Source organism: Eutrigla gurnardus, assembly GCF_963514095.1.
Source record: "Eutrigla gurnardus genome assembly, chromosome: 2".
In the NCBI taxonomy this organism is placed as follows: Eukaryota; Metazoa; Chordata; class Actinopteri; order Perciformes; family Triglidae; genus Eutrigla; species Eutrigla gurnardus.
The window spans coordinates 7,340,147-7,364,271 of NC_139916.1; the positions used below are offsets into that span (position 1 = coordinate 7,340,147).

The 24,125-nt window shown below is 42.7% G+C and overlaps 1 protein-coding gene across 1 annotated transcript in view; it reads right to left on the minus strand.

Annotated features, from left to right (window-relative positions):
* cacna2d2a (calcium channel, voltage-dependent, alpha 2/delta subunit 2a) overlaps nucleotides 1–24,125 on the minus strand; it is a 126,104-nt gene that overhangs the window by 88,955 nt on the left and 13,024 nt on the right. Inside the window, exon 3 of the mRNA XM_084032634.1 lies at nucleotides 56–172. Within this exon, the coding sequence (XP_083888760.1) occupies nucleotides 56–172 (117 nt within the window). The remainder of the gene's footprint in view (nucleotides 1–55; nucleotides 173–24,125) is intronic.

Here is a 24,125-nt window from a genome sequence, read left to right on the forward strand (position 1 = left end):
TTTGTTTTGTGTGTTTGAAAGTGCATGTTTGTACACAGGTGCATCCTCCTCTTACCTCCAGGGCTTTCCTCTTGCTGTTGAGCAGCTTGGAGATGTCCCGTGCCACTCTCTCCACCAAGTCCTTAGGGTTGTTCCTCTTGATTTCAAACTGGCTCTTCTTCTCATTATAAATCTGCAGGAGAACACACGGGGAATCACAGGTCAGATTACCGGAGCCATTAGTTTAATTAAGGAGACCACAGAGGAGCCGTTGGATTATTCTCAAGGCGCCACACAAGATGGTAAACATTTACTGTAGAGCAGGCAGTACACAGTCTGGCATTAGAACCATAAGCCTCAGCACTGTAGCAGAATTAAACACAGCACAGAGCACTAATGGCAAAGCACTTAGCTAGCCAGCTGCAGTCTGGCAGTCGGGATCAAATTAAATAAACGCAAACTCCAGCAGGTCCTCACTGCTGGGTGAACACCTTGTATCTCCTCGACGTTCACTTCTTTGGAATGAACACAAGCAAGCCGTATTTGTAGTGTGGCGACAACACGTCTGTCACTTAAGCCTATTCTAAATCAAACGGAATTTTTTGTGACCATAATCCCTTCGTGAAAGTGCAACATTTTCACTCAGAATAAAAGCAATACATCAAGCACTGTTAGGAGGGCATTACCATAATGAAATCAGGTAAGAACCCGAAAAGACACATTCTTTGCAAAACCACAAAAAAACAACAAGAAAGAGGACTGGGTTTGGGGTGCTTCTAGGTACCGGGGTGTTTGCAAGGGAGCATCCAGAGGCAGAACGACAGATGCTTGGACCGCTGACAGGGGAAGGTACTCGGGAGATTAGTCTGCTCTCCCTGGAAGAATTGTAAAGGCTGCTGACTCAGCGGCCCAGGCTCTATAGGATATGTAGTCTACAACAGAGCACCACCCGAGGGATTACTACTTATCTTGCTGCCCAAAGACACCGCAAGACCCACTTTCACACCATAAAACCCATTTTGTATACTTATCTGAAGAAACCCTGGGAAAGCCTGTTGTTGTTGAATATTTTAAAGCAATTAGGGTCTTTTAAATTCTCTTAATGTGAGGCTTAAATGCTGCATTTGCTCAGGTTGTTTCTAGTTAATTGCCCTTGGTTTGAGGTATAAATTCACTTATTCAATCAATGATTTGGTCGGGCATTTATACACACTTCAATCACGATATGACTTAATGTACTTCACAGAAAATTGAAAATGAGTCAAATCAAGAATAAAAATGTACATGCTAAGCTTTAGTATGTGTCTGAGTAGCAAAAGGGAGTGTGAAGCCACGCCACCTAAAGGTGTGACTGATCAGTGTGCAAAATACAGCGGCCGGGGGTGCTTTACTGTAAAATGAAAATGTAATCTGAAAATCTGCAAATTATATAGTTAATATGGGTGAAATAACACAGCAGTCTGTTAATGAGCATGTTGGATTTCCAGCATACATATGACGACGTGTCCAAAGGGTTTCATTAGCGCACACACACACACACACACACACACACACACACACACACACACACACACACACACACACACACACACACACACACACACACACACACACACACACACACACACACACACACACAGGCTACATAATCAAAGAACAGAGAGGCTCGAATTACAACACAAACAGTGTGACTTAATTATCCGCCCAGGTAGCCAATTATATATTTACAGTACAAATAGTTATTTGATGCAATAGTCACGCTCTGAATTTCCAATTAAGCAGCTTTAAATCATTAAAGTTGGGGGTTAACTTATACTTATTTCTTTATCTTAAATCCTCAAAAAGGACAAACATTTTGACAACAAAGTGCAATTATTTTAACACTGAACTCTGCATGTCTCCTGCAGGACCCCTGCTGTTTGTGGGCTGATCAGTTGGGTCTGTTCACAATGAGCAAGTCATTGTCTGTATTTATCAATTGATTAAGACTGTGAATCAATTAAACTTGCAGTCATTATTAAGGGGTGTTTGACATTCAATACCCAGGCACGCACACAGCAGACACAACTACATCAAACAGGATTAAAATCAGCATCTTGTCTGAGAGGCTCATGATTGTTTATGAACCAAACAATGCTCATATTTCCAAAAGTGACAATCTCGTGCTTTGGTATGAAACATTGCGTCTGTCTTGATGCGCAGCAATTAGGAGAAGAAAACACCGGCGTCCATACGATCTGTCTCTGTCTAGCTGAAGGCTGGGCAGGCAGCCAGAGGCAGTTTCCCTCCACTGGCCCACTGAGCAGGCAGACCTGGCCCCAGAAGCCCGGACCATGCCAGCCGAGCACTCTGACGAGATTGCCTGGTGTCTTATTTTGGCCGCCCTCTGAGGGATAAGGGATCCTGCTTAGTTTCAAGCAACACTTTCAACTACTTCACAAAGTGAATGGCGAAGGTGTGGTGTGATCGGCACACATTTATGATGCAACAAAAGAAAAGAATCTCTTAAAGCTATGGTTAGGAGTAAAGAAAAATCCATTCAGTCTATCAGCTGTAGGCCTGCATAGAAATCGACCAATGGGAGCTATTGCTCCGGAAGTCTCCCACTGGCTCGTATCCTCCATCCATACCCTCGTCTCCTCTGCTCCTCCTCATCCCGCCTCGTCGAATCGTTGAACACTGAGGGGCGGGGTTTTGTTGGGGGGATGCCTTTTTCAAATCTGCATCAGAGGCTCAACTGATTATCAGAATGTAGACCATAGATTTAAAAGTGTGTTGTCATCCTGAAAGATGAGTCACTCTGCAATTCAACAGGGGGGGGGGGGGGGGGGGGTTCTCAAGGTGGAAGAAGCCATTAATGGAAAATTATCAAACCATAAAACAAGAGCAAATTTTTCTCCGCTCCATTGCCAGACATCACACCCCTGACTCTTTTAAGCAATGCATTTTTCAAGTCGATTTAAAAACCATGTCAAATTTGTTTTTTAAATCAATATTCATTCCCTTAATGTGTGGTAGTGCTCTCTGGGTTGGCCTTTCTTCGGAAGATTCATGGCCGTCTCCGGGACATTACAGGCCGAGCGTTCTCTTCGCTGGGCTTAGAAACAAAACGCCAAAGACAGACGGAGATCAATAGGGCTCATATTGCTTCACGGGGGATTTCAAAACATTTTAAATTCTTATAATATGCACTAAGGTCCACTTTTTTGTCTTTGTGAACAAAGAGTTGGAGGAGTATTTTTTTGCGAGAAAAAAACTTCCCAATGCAACTTTCATAATTTGTCCTGCATTCTCCCTCTATAATTAGGGATTTAAAATGAGTCTAATTTGTTGTTTAATTGTGTAGTCTCTGATGGTGCAATAATCAAGCAGTATTTTTGGAAAATGCACTTCTTAATTACCTCATCAAAGCATAAAGCAAGCAAACTATTGACAAATTAAGTCCACCACTGTCATTGTGGTCCAAAATTTATGAAAAAATGAAATTAAGCTGCTGCAACACACGCTCACATGGTAAATTTACACCAGCACCCGGGTCTCAGAAGTAGAGCGGCTATAACATTCAAACAATATCAATACTGGGTTCAGACAAAAGCTACAGATTACACTTGCATTGACATGTGTGTATCCTGTTACATATAAATTCGCTGCACAGAAATAATTCAATATCGCCATAAATAATCTCTCCATATAACTTCATGCCCAAAATTCTATATATGGTTCATAAAGTTAAATAACCCAAATCTGTCGCAGCATGTTAGCTTAAATATGTGAAAATTGACAACAGAACAAAAAACAGAACAACTTCTCAAACATTATAAAAAGTTAATAAAATATATTATATTAATAGAGATAAGATTTTTTTTCTTTTTTAAACACCAGAAAACGTACATAAGCCTAACAGATGACAACAGTATCACATACGGAGCAAGTGTAAATGGGCGTGACAGCAGTGGACTGCATCCGTTTGTCCTCCTCTCCAGTGACCTGTGTCTATTGTATATCATGTACTGCACCATAAGCAGCACCGATATCACTTCCTAAGCCATTTTGTATGTGAAACACTATGGATGTTTCACCGAGGAAATCTTTTTATCACTCTATATGGACTAATAAAAATCCAAAGAGAGACAAATAACGATAAACAGAGTTGTAGGGTGCTCATCTCCCTGACAGGTTGGCCATTATAAGTTCCTGTAATGGGCACATGAGGTCCCGGACTATTCTGGGAGAAGATTGAGCTCTGCTGTCAACAAGACTGTGCTCCAGCCGAGTAGCACCCAACGAGCATTAGGTTGGAGGAGCACTGGGTGCAGACCGACGTCACATGCTGGCCACGATAGGCCTGAGGAGCTTCGTCTTCTTTTTAGCTGGAGGTTTAAGATGAGTGACCATCATCGCTGAAGGGCCATACCTACATCAGCCTGCTTGAAATTATATTTGAGGGCTTTAAAGCTTGACTCACTCACAGGTAATGGGGCAGCTACAGGAGGGGGCAAAACTAGCAATGTGTCAGAAAACGTTATTGATCATCATATGCAGTCTCTGAGCTAAGGTAAATCACTTCTAGGTACAAACCACAGTAAAAAAACATATTTTAATCTTGCTATTGCTTTACATTGACTGATTGTAGAATATCTTATTATGCAGTTGGACCTGCTATACATTCTAATAGGGTTGCACGGTATACCGGTACTAATTTGGTACCGGGGTACTGAGGCATTTAAAACGGTACTATATTGCATTTGCATACGGGACCGGTACTTGCAGCGCCGCCGGCAGCGCCCGCAACAGCGCGGAGAACTCGCCGCGTGACGTCACCGCGTTGTAACTACAGCTGAGAGGACGAGGAGCGAGCCGCAGCTTGGGGAGATAAAAGGAAAAAGCAAGCAAGCCGGAGGAAACCGCTAGCAAGTTAGCGAGCAGCGTGGACTGGAGCAACAAACGGAGCAGGAGGAAAGCTTGGAGAGCGCGAGAGAGAGAGCGCGAGAGAGCGCGAGAGAGAGAGCGCGAGAGAGCGCGAGCGAGCGCGAGAGAGCGCGAGAGAGCGCGAGCGAGCGAAGCACGGAGAGGAAAATGGCTGCTGCAACCGTCACCACGCCGCAACTTGTGGACAAACCAGCGCCGCGAAGTGCGATATGGCCGTACTTTAGCTAAAAACAAATGAGCAAGGCGAGGCAGTTAACGCCGAAGCACCACTGTGTAAACGGTGTTTAACACATGCATGGCTAACGGCGGAAACACCTCCGACTTATCCAAACACTTAAAGGACCAGCACCCAGACCTCCACACTGAGCTCAGGGAACGACGGGTCATTTACTCAGGAAAAAAAGCCACATTCAGTGCTAAAAGCAAGCGCCACCACCCTTCACTCTTAACAAAAGTAGCTCTGGAAGAAAAAAAAAAAGAGCTGGTTCATTTATATTATTATATATTATATTATTGTATTTATATTTTAACATTTTTAAAATTGTGTGCATTAGAAAAGCTTGTATTTGTGGTATTTTATTTTATTTGCTGATTAATATGTTATTGTTCTAAGATTTTCTATTAAAATAAAGTCAGTAATTACATTTTTTGCGTTCACTTTTTATTTGAAAAAGTATCGAAAAGTACCGAAAAGTACCGAAACACATGTTGGTACCGGTACCAAAATGTTGGTATCGTGACAACACTACATTCTAACAGTAACTATCAATGGAGATTATGCTAAAATCTCCTCCCTCACCAGAGCAAATAAGCTATTCCAACGGGAGCAAACACACACCAATGTATTCATTAAAAAGCATGTTTATGATTGATGATGTTCCGCACTAAAAGAGCACGGGCACAGTAAAGTCCTATTTACATTATACAGATATGTCAGCTCTAAGCAGCATTGCACAATAAAAAAAAAGAAGACTATACTGGAATGGGGATTATAAGTAAATAAAATGGATGTGACTGTTTTGTGGTGCCCATCCCTTTTGTAAAGTGGAAAGATAATATGGATTGGAAAGCCGCGGAGCTATTTAGCAGTGTTAATCAGTTATTCCGTTGGCTGGAGTCTGTGACGCCTGGGCAGCATTCTGTGTAGGCCTGTCATTCTCACAGGAGGAGAGGAGAGGTGGCTCTGCAGAGCGCCACTGACGGCCAAACGGACCTTCTGCTGCTAACACTCACGCGGGATGCGACAGACGCAACCGTGCCAAATTGCGACCAATATGCTTTATCTGGCAGTCGAGTCCACACTGGGGGGAAAAATAAATAAATGCAAAAATCACACGCACGCAGATTCGCGAGTCGTGCAAACGCACGCGCGTGTGCGCAAAACTCACATTCACACGCCCTCTGCACAGCTCGCACACGGGACACGTCACACACACTCACATTCTCATCATTAGCCATGATGACTGGTTCCAGCGTGACAAGCTCTGAGCGTCACTGTAAACACACAGATGGGAAGACAGAGGGTGGCAAGACTCCAGAAAATTACTGTTCCCGACAGTCGTCACACGAGGCCACTGATTTGCAAGTCGATCTCCCGACTACTCAACTTCAGTAAAAGGAACTGCATTGTGTTGTTGCACAAGCCTTGAATTTTTCTAAATGTTGCTCTTGTTATCAACACAGCGAAGTCAGTAAAAAGTGATAACAAACGAAAGACGATTTGCCCGTTCCTGCCACTTCATATAAAGACTTATTTGTTGACTTTTTCGCTGTTCTCGGGTTGTTCGTGTTAATATTATTGTCCCTTCATCTGTGTCTGAGAGAGAGCGCTGCTTATCTCTCTGTGAAGTCAGCCACAATAGGCCCGTGCCTGGCTGCTGCGGCGCTGAGCTTGACAGAGACGGATGCCGCGTCATTAAGGAATATTAGTGGGCTCTGCCGAGTAGACCCAGCGTCAACGGGCCCCGGGAAGAGTTCAATAAGAGAGAAGGAGTAGGGGAGCAGCAGCCCCCTCACAGGAGCTCGATAAGACACAACACACCAGAAGCCTCTCGTAGTTCAACGGGACTGGGAGCCTCCAGAGGACTCCAGTCAGACGTGGAAGAAGAAGCAGAAGCATTGACGGCTATTGTGAAGCTAGCATCTCGGGGAAGTTTCCTGTCCAAATGAGACGGAGGGAAAAGAGAGACAGCTGAACATGTATGCAGCTAATCCGCCACCTGCTTTGATGGCATACACTCCCTCTGCCTGTCTACCAGGGCTTGGCTAATGCATCATGCAAAAAGTCTACCAAGTGATTCTATATCTGCAAAAAACAAACATTCTGAAGCCTGATTTACATTTTGCTTCCACATGATTCCTTTGAAATGTCTCCACATGCAGACGCATGGGACTGTGCATTTAAAGTGTGATTAATAGCTTAAACAGCGTGTTTATATGCTCTAACATAAACTGCAATCAGCACGCTCCGCTGGCTTACTACCTACAGATTCTTGCGGTCTTATAAACGGATGATTAACTGGTGAGGATGCTGGATTTCTGTGCACTACATGCAGCTTTGACCTCAGTCTCTTAGTACAACATCGTGTGTAGTGTTAGACACAAACGCTGGGCATGCAACAGTAACTATGGGTAGTGGCGCTACAGTTAATTGATATTCAACCATGCCCACTAGACCAACTAGTGCATCCTTCTCACTGTGAGATGACAGCTATTTAAAGTTAGATATCCAAGGTCGAGCAGCTTAGTTTGCTGCTCATAAAAAGATGTGTTTGTTTTATAGAAAGCCAGTAACAAAACATGTCAAAGAAATAGACATGATTCCAATATAGTCTCAGAGGAAACACAGGGTGCCAGTGCCAACACAAACGCAACCGAGCGCTCGCTGCATCCGGGGAATCGTCATAGGAAACAAAGGCTGGGCTAAATATTTACATGCACCCCCTCGAGGGGGAGTTTGAGATTAGAGAGAGAGCGAAGCAGAGGGACGACATCGAGTGTAACATTATCAGAGGGATTGTCGACTCGTGATACAAACGGGTCTGAACAAAGCGAAACATTATTTATGCGCACGAGACCGCACACCCGCGTGAACAAACACCCCACAGACCCAGGACTTTGCATACACTCAGCCTCGTCTAATCTCGTCGCTGAAATAGCTTTTTCACCTGCAGGTGTTGGATCGTCTGGCTCAAATGTAATCAGTGCATTTAAACTCGCTGTCTTCGCTGCTTCATTGCATCGCGCCAACATCCTAAGTGATGTGATTAGCATCTTCATCCAGAGCTCACTTGTGGCGCGTTATACAAGATCTAGAGGCCGTGAGTGCTTGTTATTCTGGTTTTAGTGATTGCCACGGCGTGGAGATTAGACCCTAAGAGCCGTAACTCATTCGTCATCATAGGTCAGTTTGACTGACCAGGAGACAACAAAGAGCCTTAGCAAAACTGACCTTGAAAACGTCATTATTGATTCACGTCTTCTTCCAAACGAGTAAATAAATAGAAAATTAAAAATCGGACTCTCCAAAGGGATAAACATGCCAATCTGACTGTGTGGGAAGGGAGATTCACTATGCCAAGCCACAGAGGGCGCAAACCAAATGGCAAACAAGACCAGCTGGACAGATGGACTCCACGGTGATCTTTTAACTGCCCAGTTTTGTATATATTCATTAATTAGCCCTGTCAGCAGAAGCAAAAGGGTCATACAGAAGAGGTGTGCGTTCACTGGATTGAACGGGCCTCACTCGGTGGAAAGCAGCCAGCCAGTTGGCAACTAGACAGAAGGATTCATGGTTAGGGACTTGTTGGCGTGAGGAAGGACGAAGGGAAATGTGGGGCAGCCTCTCCCCTGCTTCTCTCCTCCCTGCCATCCTCAGTCAGGATATTTGTCTTTTCGACAGAGACAAACTGCAGCCTTTTTATTAACTTGCTGATGGTACGGAATTGTATTTCCCCCCTCTTTCGCTGGGTTTTCTCAAATAGACAGGAACAATATTATCCTCCATATAATTCTCCCCTCCACTATTTCTCTTAAAAAAAAATATTCCCTGGAACTGCCTCTATTGTCACAGTAATGTCTCAGACCGGGGCTGCTGTTCATCAAAAACACACAATCATCTGAATTTCATCTCCCATCCCGTCGCATTAAGTCGCAGCAGCAGCAAACTAACATGTGATGAGTGCGTGTCTGTGTGTGTCAGAGATTGTGGGTATGTATATTCCTGCTTTGGGGCATGTGTGCTCCTTGGTTTCTCCATCTAAACGACTTCTAACGTGTGAAACTCTGCATATTATGTTTTGGTATGAGTGCAAATTTGTGTTTGCATGGTTGTGTGTTTTTCTGTGTGTTTGAGTGGGCCGTGGAGGTCCTCCTGCTGAGGAGACAGGGCCCCAGGGGGTTTCTCTCTCTGTAGCGTCTCCTCCATTTCCTCCTCATTTGACTAATTACTGCGCCACTTCCACGCTACTGATGAAGCCTGGCACCTGTCCATCAACCTAACTGCGAGCTTGGCTTGTTTCAGTCTATTGAACAAATGGCTAGTTCCTGTGCTCTCTCCTAGTTTTAAAACTCATAGGCAAAAGCATACTCTAAGAGGAACTGCACTGAAAAGACATGTTGGTGCCACATTTTGATGATATTAACGCTGAGGAAGTGTTTCAGTTCATTATGTTTTCTTAAATAATCAATGTCCAATTGCATTATATTTGCTTTGCAGCCCTTCTTACACGTTCTAATCTTGGTCCGTAGTCAAGCATGCCAGAAAGTAAAGGCGCCGCTGCTCTTTCAAACCATCTGCCTGTCCTCTTCTGCAGCTCATATCCTCTCATCATCTCTTACACAGACACTAAATCTGTCCCCTCCTGTTTATACTGCGGCTCCGCAAATCTGACCATCCGTGCCAAGCTTTAGCAACTACTTTCAGACCCCAAACTATTTTTGTCGTCCCGTTTTCCACTGTGTTGAATGTTGTATATATAAAAAATACTGCTCCTCTGGCAGCATTTCTACTCCTGTAAACTCTGTAAATAAGACAAGTCATCTGAACTCTCCTCCGCTATGTTCCCCCTGGTAAAAACATCAGTAAATATGAAATGGATAATGAGCTGAAAGTAAGCAACGTGCAGAGCCAGAGACAGCCAAGCTCGGATCAGCTGAAATTTGGGGAAGAGACTTCATAGAGGTATTAGAGCAGCAGAGGTCAATGAGGTGTTATTATATAACTCAAATGGGGGGGAAATAGTGTGGCGTAGGACGCACAGCAGTGGAATACAGAGCTCATTATCCAAATATGCAAGACTTTGTTTCACACAGCTAAACACTGGGAAAAATCCCTGTCTTAATCCCGTCAATCCAAATTAACCTGAATGCAGTTGAGAATTTATTTTTAACAGTGTTATTTTCATGATTTTGAATTAGATTTGGAAAATATTTTCGTACGAGGCATTGTTTTTGTGTTTTATAACCTGATAAGTAACTTTTTTATAACCTTGACACACGTTGGCGGGACATCGAGCGACGTGGCCAGGCAAAATGTCACAGGAACACTGCTGAAAATTATTAGTTCTTAAAACTAGTAGGAATTTGTTAAAAAACAACCCCGGTAATTGCTGAAAATGGTTAAAAAAAAATGCACGAAGATCGAAAAATATGTCTGACTTCCTGTAGCGCTACGTATTGATTTCCAGAGACTTCCGAAAGCAAGGCGATGCTTTTAATCTGTTTGGTCTAGTAATGATCCACAGCACAGTTGTACATTCTCAAAAATGTATTTTTCAAAAAGATTTGTGATTTAAGAGGCTTTTTTGTAGAGCAGACGGAGACAAATTTCATGTCATTCGGTGAGAGCGGCGTGGCCTTGCAATTTTGTAGGTGGCGCTAGCGAGGCAATTTTTTTCGCTCAAATAGGACACCCATAAAATAAAACATTTTATTCCACCGGGCCAGCATTGGTGAAATTTCAGGCACGTGTTGGAAGTAATTTCATATTTAAAGACAACGCCATGCGGGCCCAGCACATACCTGAGTGACAGTCGCTATGACAGCCATTTTGTTATGGCCCACTTATCTCTGTCTCACCACAGGCAGACCGGAGCAGAGAGGGAGGAATCCAAAGACAATTCAAACACACGGTGCAGATTACATTCGGAGCCTCCCAGACTGAATATTTAACCCTTCCTCCCTTTAGATAAGCAATAGTGGGATTTTCACTGACTCAGGGACTCGATTTAACCTCCCCTGTGAGAGATGAGGCTACAGAAACGTCCTATGGGCTTGCCCTTGGTGATGGCCGACCCCCTTCCTCCCTCCTGCCCACCGTCTGACTCTAACAGTGGCTGTCTGCTGGGCCTGATAGAGAGCGGCACCATGCTAAGTCATTACACACAGAGCACAGCCTAATTACACACAGACAGCCCCCCATGTCACCTGCCAACAGGGTCACTGCTCTTAGAAGTGAGGGAACAGCTACACAGACCCTGGTTGAGAGATAAGGCACCGAGGGGACGTCTTCAGCATGCCATGTGTATGCTTTTGCCCCCAACAACCTTCCATATTTCCCCCTGCTGAGACACGTCAGCTCCATCCCTGTTCTTTCCCTCTAGAAACGTCCAGGCTCGGCGTGCATGACTTGCATCCCTAACCAGGTTTGCAATGACACACTCAACTGGACAAGCTCTCAGTGGAAGGAGGATAGTTCCCCCATATTGAACATCACAGGGACACTTTTGCAGCATGCCAATTCCTGCCAAACTGGGTGTTTCCATGGAAACGTAGCACTTAATGACCGATAACAGAGAACGACCTGGGGAGGAAAAAAAAAAAAGAAGAAGAAAAGAAAAGAACTAAAGAAAGAGAGAGGTGAGAGCGGGAGCGAAAGAAAAAGACACTGACAGAGAGAGATGGGGAGAGAATGGCTGAGATCTTGTGGAACAAAAGAAGCAATTTAGTATCGGAGGACAGCATGAAGCCTGATTATGTCGTCAGTGTAAATGATCATTAATTTCCTTCTGTCCAGCTGGGCCAGATTAATGCCTACCCATTCTGCACTGTAGAAGGAGAGCCAGGGCTTAACCACTTCACTGGGCACCCCCGCAACAGCAACCATGGCTTTAATAAAACACCAAGCTTGGACCACACCAACACACATACAGCACAATGCATATATAACTCAAATGATTTGATTAAACTTATGAATAAAAATAAATAAATAAAAAATAATCATAAGCCCAATTAAATAACATGTAATACTCATAGCTAGGTCTCCTGTAGAAGCTCATATTACTATATACTAGGGGTGTAACGGTACACAAAAATCTCGGTTCGGTACGTACCTCGGTTTTGAGGTCACGGTTCGGTTCATTTTCGGTACAGTAAGAAAACAAAATGCAAAATATAAATGTGCTAGTTGTTTATTACTTTTGTGCTTTTAACAGTAGGAACATGCACTGGAGCTAGAATGCTGCTCAAAAATATAAATACAAGTATTTAAAATATTTATTTAAAAAATAAAAATAAATAAAAATAACAGACTGTTTCTTTAAAAATAATTCTCCATCTGATGTGCAAAATTGAACAGTTGCAACACTAAATAGTTTCAAGTTGTTGCTCAGATTAAATAACATGAATAAGGCTCAGACTGTTTTTTTAAAAACAAATCTTTTCTCCATCTGATGTGCAAAATTGAACAGGGCAGGGAGAGGCTGTTTAAATGCGGTGCGGAGCTGTGTTTGCACTAAAGGCGGGTCCACACCGGACCGAAAATCGGCGTCTTTGAGAGAGTCGGCGTCCGTGACATGAGTCTCCTTGGTGTGGTCGCTCGAATCGGCCCACGTCGGCGTTCATTTCAGCCGATTCAAATGTGTAATCCGCCATTCGAGTCGGCCATATTAAGTAGCCCGACTTCATTTACCGACGCGAGTCGGGCAGTCGGTGCGGTGTGGACCCGCACGCTACGCTCGTCTTACTCCTCGTTGTAGCGATGTTCACGTGGGGGTGGTGCCGTTTCAAATGCGTCAACAGGTTTGACGTGTTGCCAGAAACATACCCGACCTCACATGAACAATGTCGCCAAACCGCTTTGCCGAAGTGTTCCCAAACGGGAGACCTTAATGTCGCGGGAGGGTCCTCCAACTCTGGCTTGTTGCCAACGCTAGCGGCATTAGCCATGACGTCCGCTACTACTGCTGTTTATTGTGTCGCGGTGTGCGCAACTGCGCATGTGCGGCTGCAGCACGCTCCACAAATGCGGTCCTCTACTTAATATGTCCGTATGGAAACTCGTTCGGTACGCCTCCGTTCCGAACCGAGCACCCCGTACCGAAACGGTTCAATACAAATACATGTACCGTTACACCCCTACTATATACATTGAATAAGGTCTGTTAACAGGAACAACTGGCAATAAAATACAATCCAACACAACACCACCACAAACTACAACCACAACACTGTCATGTAATGCGTCCTGTTCAGGAATGACCAAAAAAAAAAAAACAAGCCTCTGAGTGTGACTTTACCATTTAAACTGACATAATAGGACAGATGCGCCCAACATATGTCAAAACCTCACTTCACAGACTCCAGGTCAGAGGTAAAATGCCCGGTGTGATCACAAATCAGATGAGAGCACACACACACACACACACACACACACACACACACACACACACACACACACACACACAACCAGGCTTTTTGCTTTGATGTCTCCCGGCGGAGCTCTGTCGCCGGTTTCCACATAACTGGATCCGATCCCTCTCATCAAGACCAGCATGCCGTTTGGCCGTGAAAGCCCACAATTTCACTCCTCTGTGCATGCTGATCTGATAATTCAGAGCACGCAATTATACATCCATTAAACCTGGGAATACAAAAAAAACGGGATCAACTTAAGTGTCACACGGATCAGGTTCATTATTGAACACATACGCAGCGTCTGTGAGACAGAACCCATTCCAAAATGATGGTTGACGGACAACCAATTACTGTAACGCCCGACAACAATTCACGTCCTCGACACCTGAGGACATAATTGTGGAAAGAAAGGCGCAGTGGCCTCTAATGGTTTGCTTCAATGTCAAACATATTTCCTAAATACATGCCTCAAATAAAAAGAACTTCAATAGCTAGCGAAGGAAAACAACCACTCGTTGGTTTCCTGACAATATCGTTGCCTAATACATACTTTTATATGATAATATACTGTTACCTCATAAAAGACATTGAAAGTTTAACGTTGTAGCACATAAATTTTAACAGGCTGAACATGTAAGATACTTTATACTGTAACATGATTGTGTTTTGCTTCGTTCAGAGATAATATTAGTTTGCTCAACTACCTCCCAACAAGACAAGTCTAACTGATTGTAAATGATTATGTATGTGAGTGCTCATGTTGGGTGTTTATGTGTTTTATGAAGTGTGTAATTGAGCATTCTGTCCCCTAACGTTAAACGGGTAATGATGGGCTACTTCTCGTCGTCTCTACCCCCACGGTGTTTCACTATCAACATGCTTTTGTCTTCCTGCTTCACTGCCTTCACAGTACCACACTTTTGGCATATACACTTCAATGATTTCTAAATTTAGCTTTTTTTTTATTGGTCCTTTTAAATCACTTCTAAATTCATTAAAACATTTTTTAAAAAGGTAACTGTGTCAGAGCGGTTTACACAAAAGTGATTTCCCTAAATTTTAATTTCCTTCCACACTTGCATAAACATATAAGCTTACAAAAAAGATGTGGAAGTTAAAAAATAATATGTCATGAACAAATTGGTATTAATTTATTAAAAGTCTGCGAGCATCCAATGCATCTGAGAAAACATGAAAATGCAAAGTGTACAGGCATCGGAGGCAAACATGGCAGCTGAAGTCGGTTCTCGGAAAACAGATATGAGAGGCAACATCTAAAGCATTTAGTTGATCGTTCTGGCGTTGCACCAAAAACACCTCCTTGCTTTTCTTTTTTTTTTTTACAACAGAAACTCAAATCTGACGAGAGACAGTTTAGAACGACAATTCACAGCAGCGGCAGCAGCAGAGACGCTTCGGTCCCCAAAAGTTGTGTGGCGTAAACAAAAGACAACAATCAAGAAGAGCTGTCAATCAGCATTTGCACAAAGTGTGTGACTGTGCAACAATCAATGCCTTGAACACACAGGCTGCTCTTTGAAAAGCTCTACAAACACACTATTAAAATAGAGATCAATGCGGAGCTTTGCCTACTATGTTATCATACAACGCGTACACGCGGGCTCCAAACGACTGCTTTCTACTCGTTAAAACAGAGCAAAAACACATTTAAACACAACCTCTCGGAATCGGGGCTGAGACCCCTGAGTAATGAGCATGTGGTTCCATATCCATATCAACCCTTATATTTCACAGTAAAGCATCCTTTCATAACACTGACATCTGGATTCTAAGTCAATATTTGAATGCAGCGCAGCTTCTTTTTTTTTTTAAAGTGTCTATTCATTTTGAACCGAGTACTTCTCCACAGTCGCAGATAAAGACTAGGCTACACTAATCAGTGTTTCCCCTATATTCACTCTGCAGCGAAGCGCCACAATTGTTACAATCGCGTTTCACAGCGTGGGGCTTAAAGGCTAACATAACACTTAACGTGCACACAGTTCACAGAGCAGCTGTCCAGCTGAGACCGAGACAGACGAAGTGAAGGTATCAAAATTCACAATTTTTTTTATTATGTATTATCTATCATTTAATCCATGTGTGGCATTTGGCCTTTCAAAAAGACCACTTCATCGCGGTCAAAACATGTTTGATCTCCTGCTTGCTGCACACAAAAGAGGCATGCAAGTGATGTTAGTTACGGAAAGAAAAAAAAAAAAAAGTCCAATGAATCACTTTATTCAAACGAGGACTCTGTTTAGGAATTTGAAATCCTCAATAGAAGCTTTGAATGTTAAAAAAAATCTATTTGATCACACAAAGTCTTGTGTGTCTTATTTTGGGTCACCCAAACATTCAATATAAGAAACACTGAAAACAGGACATTGATCATATGAGTATGTCTCATAAAGATGTCAAAAGAAATATCAAGCATCATATAAAAAGGATGCTATATGTTGGATGGAACCCCCATACCATGGCATAAAGCTGCAGAGATGTACTGATGAAAAATGTCCCTACTTCATCATTTTTGTTTCATATTTATGCTCGAGTTGTTGTGTGTGTGTGTGTCAAAAATATTTGAGGCAGAGTGACTGTGAACCAGCCTGACTGATGGCTGAAAGGAATGATCCTCTTTAGAGCTAGAAAGTTTTACGCTTTGGTACATCCATTTGTAAATGTAGCGAAACAGCACAAAGGAAAAACATTTCATAAAATTCTCATTCTTCAAGCTTTAATTTTTCGATTTCCACTTTAGTGTGTGTTACACTGTGGTGCAGAACAATGAAGCCAACACTTACGGATGATAATGTTTGTTGTGACATTTCTTTTAGTGTTTGTGTTTTCCCTGCAGAAAGCCTAATGATACAGAACTCCTTTAAAGTCACGCTCATTCAGTGCAACATTCATTTATGGGTGGGCGGTGCCTCTCTGTAGGAATGACCCTCTTACGTCACATCCCGAGTCATTGTACACCTATTAAGCAATATCTAAAAGAAATTTTAATTGTCGTAATTTTTTAAAATTAAAATCCAATCACCTTCTCTTCCTCGAAAACAAAGCATTAACTGTGCTTATAAGCAAATGTGCATACATTATAAAGATTTTATCAATCTACTCTGTATCTGTATTAAGAGGCAGTCCAGCAGTTTGTCTGTGACCTCACCTTTTTCACTAAGGACAAATATCCCTCACTCTCTACGGTGAAATCAAATCAATTAATCAATACATCGGCCCACAATCACTGTTGTTTCCTTCCCATGGAGCCGACATGAACGCTGTTTTGGTGACAGTGTCTGCTGTCAGTCAGCCTGGTGAAGACAGGTTAGTGAGCCGCTGACAGACGGAGGAGATGTTTACAGCAGATGTAGCCTGTGGTTGGGTAATAGAATGCTCACACAGCTCGCGTCCATTTGGGACTCCCAGGAACCGCAGATAACGTTTACTACTCCTGTTGGTACTACGTTAGTACTACTAGTGAAATGGACAGGCTGTGATGCCAGCCCCAGGTCATCCCTAAACAAAGGGCAGTATGCCAAATGTGATATATGACCAAAAATATGTCCAAAAATCTAAATGAGTATTTTAAGATCATGATCTTCATTAAATCTCTTTTACTTTCTATTCTGTTAAATGGATTTTGAATATGTGATGACTCATCCTGCAGTCAGGGGCGTTAATCATCCAATCAAATTACACTTCGAGTCTAACTAGCCATACCTGTCATATAAAACAAATCGTAGGATCGTAGTTGCTAACAGAGCAATATGGAGAGATAAGAGATGTGTGTTGGATACAAGTGGGCAAAAAAAACATTGTTTTCATTTCCAAACCAATGTGGCTGAGGGCTAATTGGATGACGGATGGCAGAGTTTTGCCGGCGATTGACAAGCGTTCATCAGCATGTGCCGCCCTCGCTACAGTGACACGGAGCAGGTTGAAAATCTAATTGGCACAGTTCCCTTTTTTCTCTCCCTTGTCCTCCTCCTCATCTAATAACAGGTGAGGGAGGTGTGTGTGTGTGTGTGTGTGAGTCCTTTACAGCTCTGTATCGCACTAAACCCAAAGCCCGCCCACTTTTCAGCTGTTCAGGATTTTATTTGAATCCCTCTTGTAACTGTAGGCTGCTACAATATGTGTCACTGATATGTTCTGCTGCATCTTGACTTGTCTGTTCCTCAAATAAAATTAATCAGGGTGTTATATGTATGCGTGTTACTTAGTTTTTAGGTTTTCTGTTATCTGTGTAGGGACAATAGATGAAAACTAGCCATTGTGCTAACTCTAGCATATTTAAATTGTGTATTTGTACTGATGTCAATAAATATGCACTGTCCCTATTAAATAAACAAATCCATTTCACTGTGAAAAGCTAAATACACCCCAACTTCCATTCCACTGGGACTTTAATGGCATAACAACCCCAGACAAACCAGTGACTAATGCCTGCCACACACAAAGATTTTATAAATCTCAACCGATTTTTTATCTGTGAGAGACCCCACACATGAAGATAAAAAATCTGTGATTTAACAGTTTTGATCGTATTGTGTGTGGTGTCCTGCGATATTCCAAACACAGCACACCACACACATAAAGATTTGTCTTCTGACGCACTAGAATCTTGTCCCTCAAGCAAGAAATCTCGCGTGAACAAACGTGGGGGCAGTCACACCAAAAATAGTCATTGAACTAACTACAAGAAGAAGTGAAGAAGAGCGAGTGTAAACCTGTGTAAACAATTTCTTGCCAACTCCTGTCCTTGTCATTCCTGTTGTGGTAGGACTTTGAGGAAATATTGTACAAACACTCGTGTGTTTGCCAATGTTCGACAAGTTGATCCTCCATATCTGAGGTCCACCTAACTTTAACTGTCTTCCTGATATTGCTGATAACCAGGGATATCGTAGCCATGGAGATAGCTCGTTATAATTCCGTGTTCAGTCAGCTCGCTCTTTATTGGTTAAATTCAATATTACGTCACGTTGGGGACTCCCGATTGTCGGCTTCCCCCCCACACAAGACGATTTGACACCACAACGTTCTCCGCCGACAATCGTAAATATTGAACATGTTTAATATTTACGATTATCGGCGCCGACTGATTTCGGAGCCGATTGTCGGCCGAATTTCACTCTTAACACACCACACACTACATGAGAATCTTATAAAATAATCTTAAGAGCTTAAGATAATCGGGCGATGTCTGTCCGTGGTCGGAAGGGGGAAAATCGGGGCAAAATCAGCCCGATTATCTTTATGTGTGTGGCAGGCTTAAGTGAAAATAGAAATTTTAGGACATGGTTGTGGTGGAAGGACCGTCTTCATCTCAACTACAGTAAGTAATAGTGTTTGTTGACAGTGGATATTTATTTCTAACGTTATAACAATAATCCTTTACAACATCTTGTCTAGTTTTTTTCTTGTTGGCTTTACCTCACACTGCTGTAATGCTTTTAAATCAGGTAGCAAAGTATAAAGTTATTTCTCGGTTGATTATTTCCTAAATGTCTGCATGCTGAAACACAAGGACTTTCTTTTGTCTAAATTTGATCTAATCTTATAATATATATCTTTATATCTAGAGATTCCATCAGTACTAGCAGTGGTACAGGGCGAGGACAGAGTCGGGTTCAAGCAGAGGAGGTGATGCTGCTGCTGGTGAAGCTACTTCTGACCGGTCACCGCATCACCAAGAGGCCTGGGAGTTTTTGGTCATTGCTAGCAGCTTTCTTGTGCATAAGGAGCAGCAGCAGAAGTCAATGACCCACCAAAGCCCCCCACCCAAGGCCACTTTCCTGTCCCCACCAATGCAAGAGAAGACTCAGAGGAAAAAGACAGAAGGCAGGCCTGGGGAGGAACCAGTGCAGTCTCTGCCATAGAAGCACACCCTGGATGTGTGATGACTACATGTTGGTCTCTATCTTCAGCTGGACAGGAACTGTTTCAGGGTAAATCACTGCAGCTAAAAAAACACCCAGACATAGAAAAATCTAACAGCCTGTAACATGGACACTGAAAGCTCTAGGCAAACAAAACTGTTTGAGAAGATGTAAAGCAGGTTAATTTTCATTTCTGTAATCTCAAAAAATGTTCGTTGTGTACATTTACAATGGTTCATACAGAGAAACCTGATGAAAATTCTGTTTTTTACTTGTTTACTTTGTATTTACACACTGTTTTAAGCACTTATAACATATAATAATGACAACAACTTGCCAGATTTTGAAAGCTCCACTTCTTTTGAAAAAAGGAGCAAAGTAATTTACAAAAAGGACATTTTATGACACATTTACTGCAAAAAAAAAAAAAAAGGACCAAACGGACTGTTACAATTATAGAACTTAAAGGGGTGTACTGTGTACTTATGCCTAAAGAGCCCTTCTTGTGCCTGCAGTCACATAGAAACCTCTATACCATCACAAATACTCACTGGCTAGCAGATCATAGACCATAATATTTTTCTCAGTGCGCAACACAACTTAGCTCCACAAAGGTATGAGCACATACACACACCTTGCCACGCTCTCCTTTACTTGAATCCATATGACATTATGAGGCTCAACCAGTCCTGGAAGATGTATTTATGTTCCTCATTTGATGCTAAATTCTATCAATACAAAATGCTTTATACCTTCTTTTTTTCCCACTCTGCAGACCTTTAACATAATCTTTACCTGCAGCAGCTACCAATACGAGCACAATGTACGAATGCACTAAGATCAGTTCAGCCGAGTCCAACTGAATAATTTATATGGAGGAAAATTTACAACAAGCCTTCATTATGGGCAGAGACGAATGTTCCCAAGAACTGTGGGACAGAGCTGACCTACAATCCCACCGTAGAAGCAATGAGACATTACCATTTTATTGACATGCAGAAATAAATTACAACAGATATCCGTTTGAAATGAACTGTGCGCGGCTATTCGCTTTCTGCAGGATGACATATGATGAACTGATTAATGCCATTTAGCATACAGTTAACGTCCTGGTAAAACCTGAAGTGTCTATGTGGTAGGCCGTGCCCTCCACATATCACAACGATCTACTTTGATTAATGGTTGGTTGATGGACCATTACCAACGATTAGCTCATTTCAAATTCTAAAGAGACTCTTATTGGACTCAACATGATGACAGAGACACTAACTTGATCTCTTGGGTGTTTGAGTGCAAAGTTCTGTCACTTTCTTACACACTCTTTACCCAGTAGGAACATATTATGTACAATTTATAAATAACCACCCCTATGTGAAATAAGTGTACATCAGGTTTAAAGATGCAAAATGGCTGAAGATCCATCCAAATTTGAGAATTTGTTAAACTTCCACCACATCACATCTTTATCAGAGCAGTATTTTATTCTAATAATGTAGGCTTCATCAGCAGAATGTATAGATAGCTTTATTATTATGACTTATTATGATTATTATTAAGTCTGCTTCAGGACATCTTTCTCATGTCAGCTTGAAAGAGAATATAAAAACAAAAGTTGAACTCAGCAAGGTTGAAAACTCAATTAAGTGGACCTTAAGTTGAGGTTATTTTGTCAATTGAATTTGAAGAACAAACCTGTGTTGTGTTGACTGGCCTAGTAATAAAAAAACTTTTAGTCAGTCAACAGACTGTTAGGGAGTTGTACTCGTCTGTGCTTTCAGCGCCGACCTCATGCCTGCTAGAATTATGTAATGCCATTTGATTCGTTGTGTTTTCTTTTGCATGGCACTGTCTGAGAAACAGTATGTGGGTGAGCATGTGAAGAAAATAAACCCAGACAGTTCTCAGTCATGACAAACCAGAGTTGGCATCGCGGCCCGTTCGTGTCATTAGTAGTAATAGTGGTGGTGGTGGTGTGATTTTGTGTTATTATGGTTATGTAAATGGGACTTGTGGTTCTGTTTCTGGGAATCCCCACTGGAATCGAGCCAGAGCTTCTGTCATCCACAGACTCTGTCTTCTTTAAATGTCCGTCTGTCAGCGGCCCACTAACCTGCCTGCAGGCCGACTGACAGCAGACATTTACCGAACCAAAATAGGGTACATGGGCCTAAGTATTGACGGATTAATTTTGTTTTTTTTAGGTGACTCTACCTGTAGTGGAACAGGTGAGTTCAGGGACCGCTATGCTAGACCGCACGGTTAATACAGCTGTGCACGGGAGAATAGACAGATAAAATCATGTAGTGAATTCTGGAAATCATCGACTTTTGGTCTGAGATTATTGTAGAGCGCTGCCTCGTTCACTGTGCATGTGTTCGACAGGGAGAGGGGAACAGAAGGTGAAGTATTACATGCAATCATCCTGTCACTTACCTATAACGTGTCTTAATATTCATGTTAATGCTATGAATGAAGCTCCGAAGCTTTGAAGTGTTCAGTTATTAATAATATAGCTAGTTATAAGATATTAACACCCAGAGTGTAGGTTTGAGCGCGCCTGCTGATGTCAAGTGCAGTCATATATGCGGGGCATGGCGCTGCAAAACTGACTGGGTCAATTCAATTTGGCCTATTAATGTTATAATAATAGTATACACTAATGAGAAAACAAGTCAAATATGTCTCAACATTGGCAAAGGCATCGGATATTAGCAATCCCTCTGACTATCGTCGGCCCCTTGTTGGCACAAGCCTATGACAAACATCTCCACACAAGTGCCATGTAAAAAAAAAAGGCAGTTATAAAAACATTAGAAGTGATTTTGTTTGAAGAGCATCCACTTTTTTTAAGTAGTTTAACCTAACCATGTTTAACCTAGTGTGTGAGTGGAATAAACGCTGTGTGTGTGCTTACATAGCATACTGTAAATACAGGTGGTAGGGTGCATGTTTACAGCATGTGGGTGTGTTTAACAGATGTCCTATACACTTAAATATCAGAGACTCATGCTAAATAACCATGAGTAAAAGACATCCTGCTGCAGTGCTTACAGCAGTGTGCGTATGTGTGTGGGTGTAGGCAGCACAGTAGGAAGAGGTAATGGTCTCGTGGATTACTGAACAACCTATGGAGGAGACAATAAGAGGCTGTCACGGGGAGGAGAGGGGAGAGGCCAGATTAATGAAATATGAATGTGTTTACTGAATAGCTGTCGTGGCAGCCCACTGCTGGCTGGGAGAATATTTTTAAAAATACACAGTGCAGCTGATGGCTCCCTTCACCTACACGGCAGCGACCCCCGGGCCATCTTCAGACGCCGCTCTAATCAGCATACGACTCATCGCAATCACAATCACCCGCCCCAAAATTATCATCACCGCGTTCTCCAGCGCCATTTCCATCCTCGCCATCGCTCCCCGTCTGTTCATCTACATTATCGCTTTCATCGTGCAACAGAATCACGCCGCTGCAGGAAATTGAACTTGGCCAGATCAATAAATACAATATAAAATTAAATTAGCTGCCAGGATGAGGTGAAAATGTGAAAATGAGTGTTTCGGAGGCAACGGGGGGGGAGAGGCAACGCTATCCAGTCAAAACAATCAGCAAAAAACACATTTTGGACATGCGGGCAAACAATACGGTGAGGGAGGTCACCGCTTCCTGTTATGGATTTTAAAAGTGAGTTAAAAGAGGTGAGGCACATACGCCTTTGATGTGTGTACCTGTGTGTCTGTGTGTGTGTGTGAGCCCATGACATCATTTCTGCGGTGTCTAATCAAGGAGAGAGCGAGCCGGCTGTAATGGAAACACAATTGACCTGCTTTAATAAGAAAAACATGATACCTGCCCTCAGCCCACACTTTCTCAGAGACACAGAACTACGCCGGCAACGACACGCTGCTTCCCCACCTGCAAACAGATCCGAACCTATCTCTGCCCTTTTGAAGTTTTTTTTTATCTTTCCTCAGCGAGGGAATGGCGATTTGGCGCATGGCAAAACTCCATCTGTTCATTTCAATATGAATGGGCATGTAAGTTTGGTGCTGCCGGAGCGGCGGAGATGTGAAATTGAGGATGGCATGCAGAGCGGCCCCGACACGCAGGGTTAATTCAAACAGCCTTTGATGTCTGTCTGTGTGTGAAATGAGCTGGTGGTCCAGAGTTCACACAAACACAAGCTGGCGCTCGCGCTCGCGCACGCCGCCGCGCATCCGCATACACACTTGTAGTAATCGTGCCACCGTAAAAACTCAAGAGGCCACTTGTGTAGCCACGTGAGTCCAAACACACAGGGGAAATAGTGAATATCATGTACTGCATAGCATCAAAACACCAATGAAAGCTCAACTTTACTGTAACAGCGAGTCTTGAAACCCATTGCACTCTTCAGGATTTAACTCGTGAGCATCCGCACACATTTCACTCACATGCCATCACATCCACACGACAATGGGCCTAAGCTGCCTGTAGGCAAAAACAGACTGCTGGCTTACACGCACAATACCTATGTAAAGCAGATACTGCAGCTTTGCAGCAGTAACGGAATGAGACTTGAACGCATCTGTAAATTCTCACATCGGTCTGTAACCTTCAATTTCTTTTTCCTCAAAAACTTGCATGATTGATTTCTGCATTTTAAAAAGTTCCACAGCCTTCTAAAAACGCACCTATGCAGTCATGAACGTGATTAT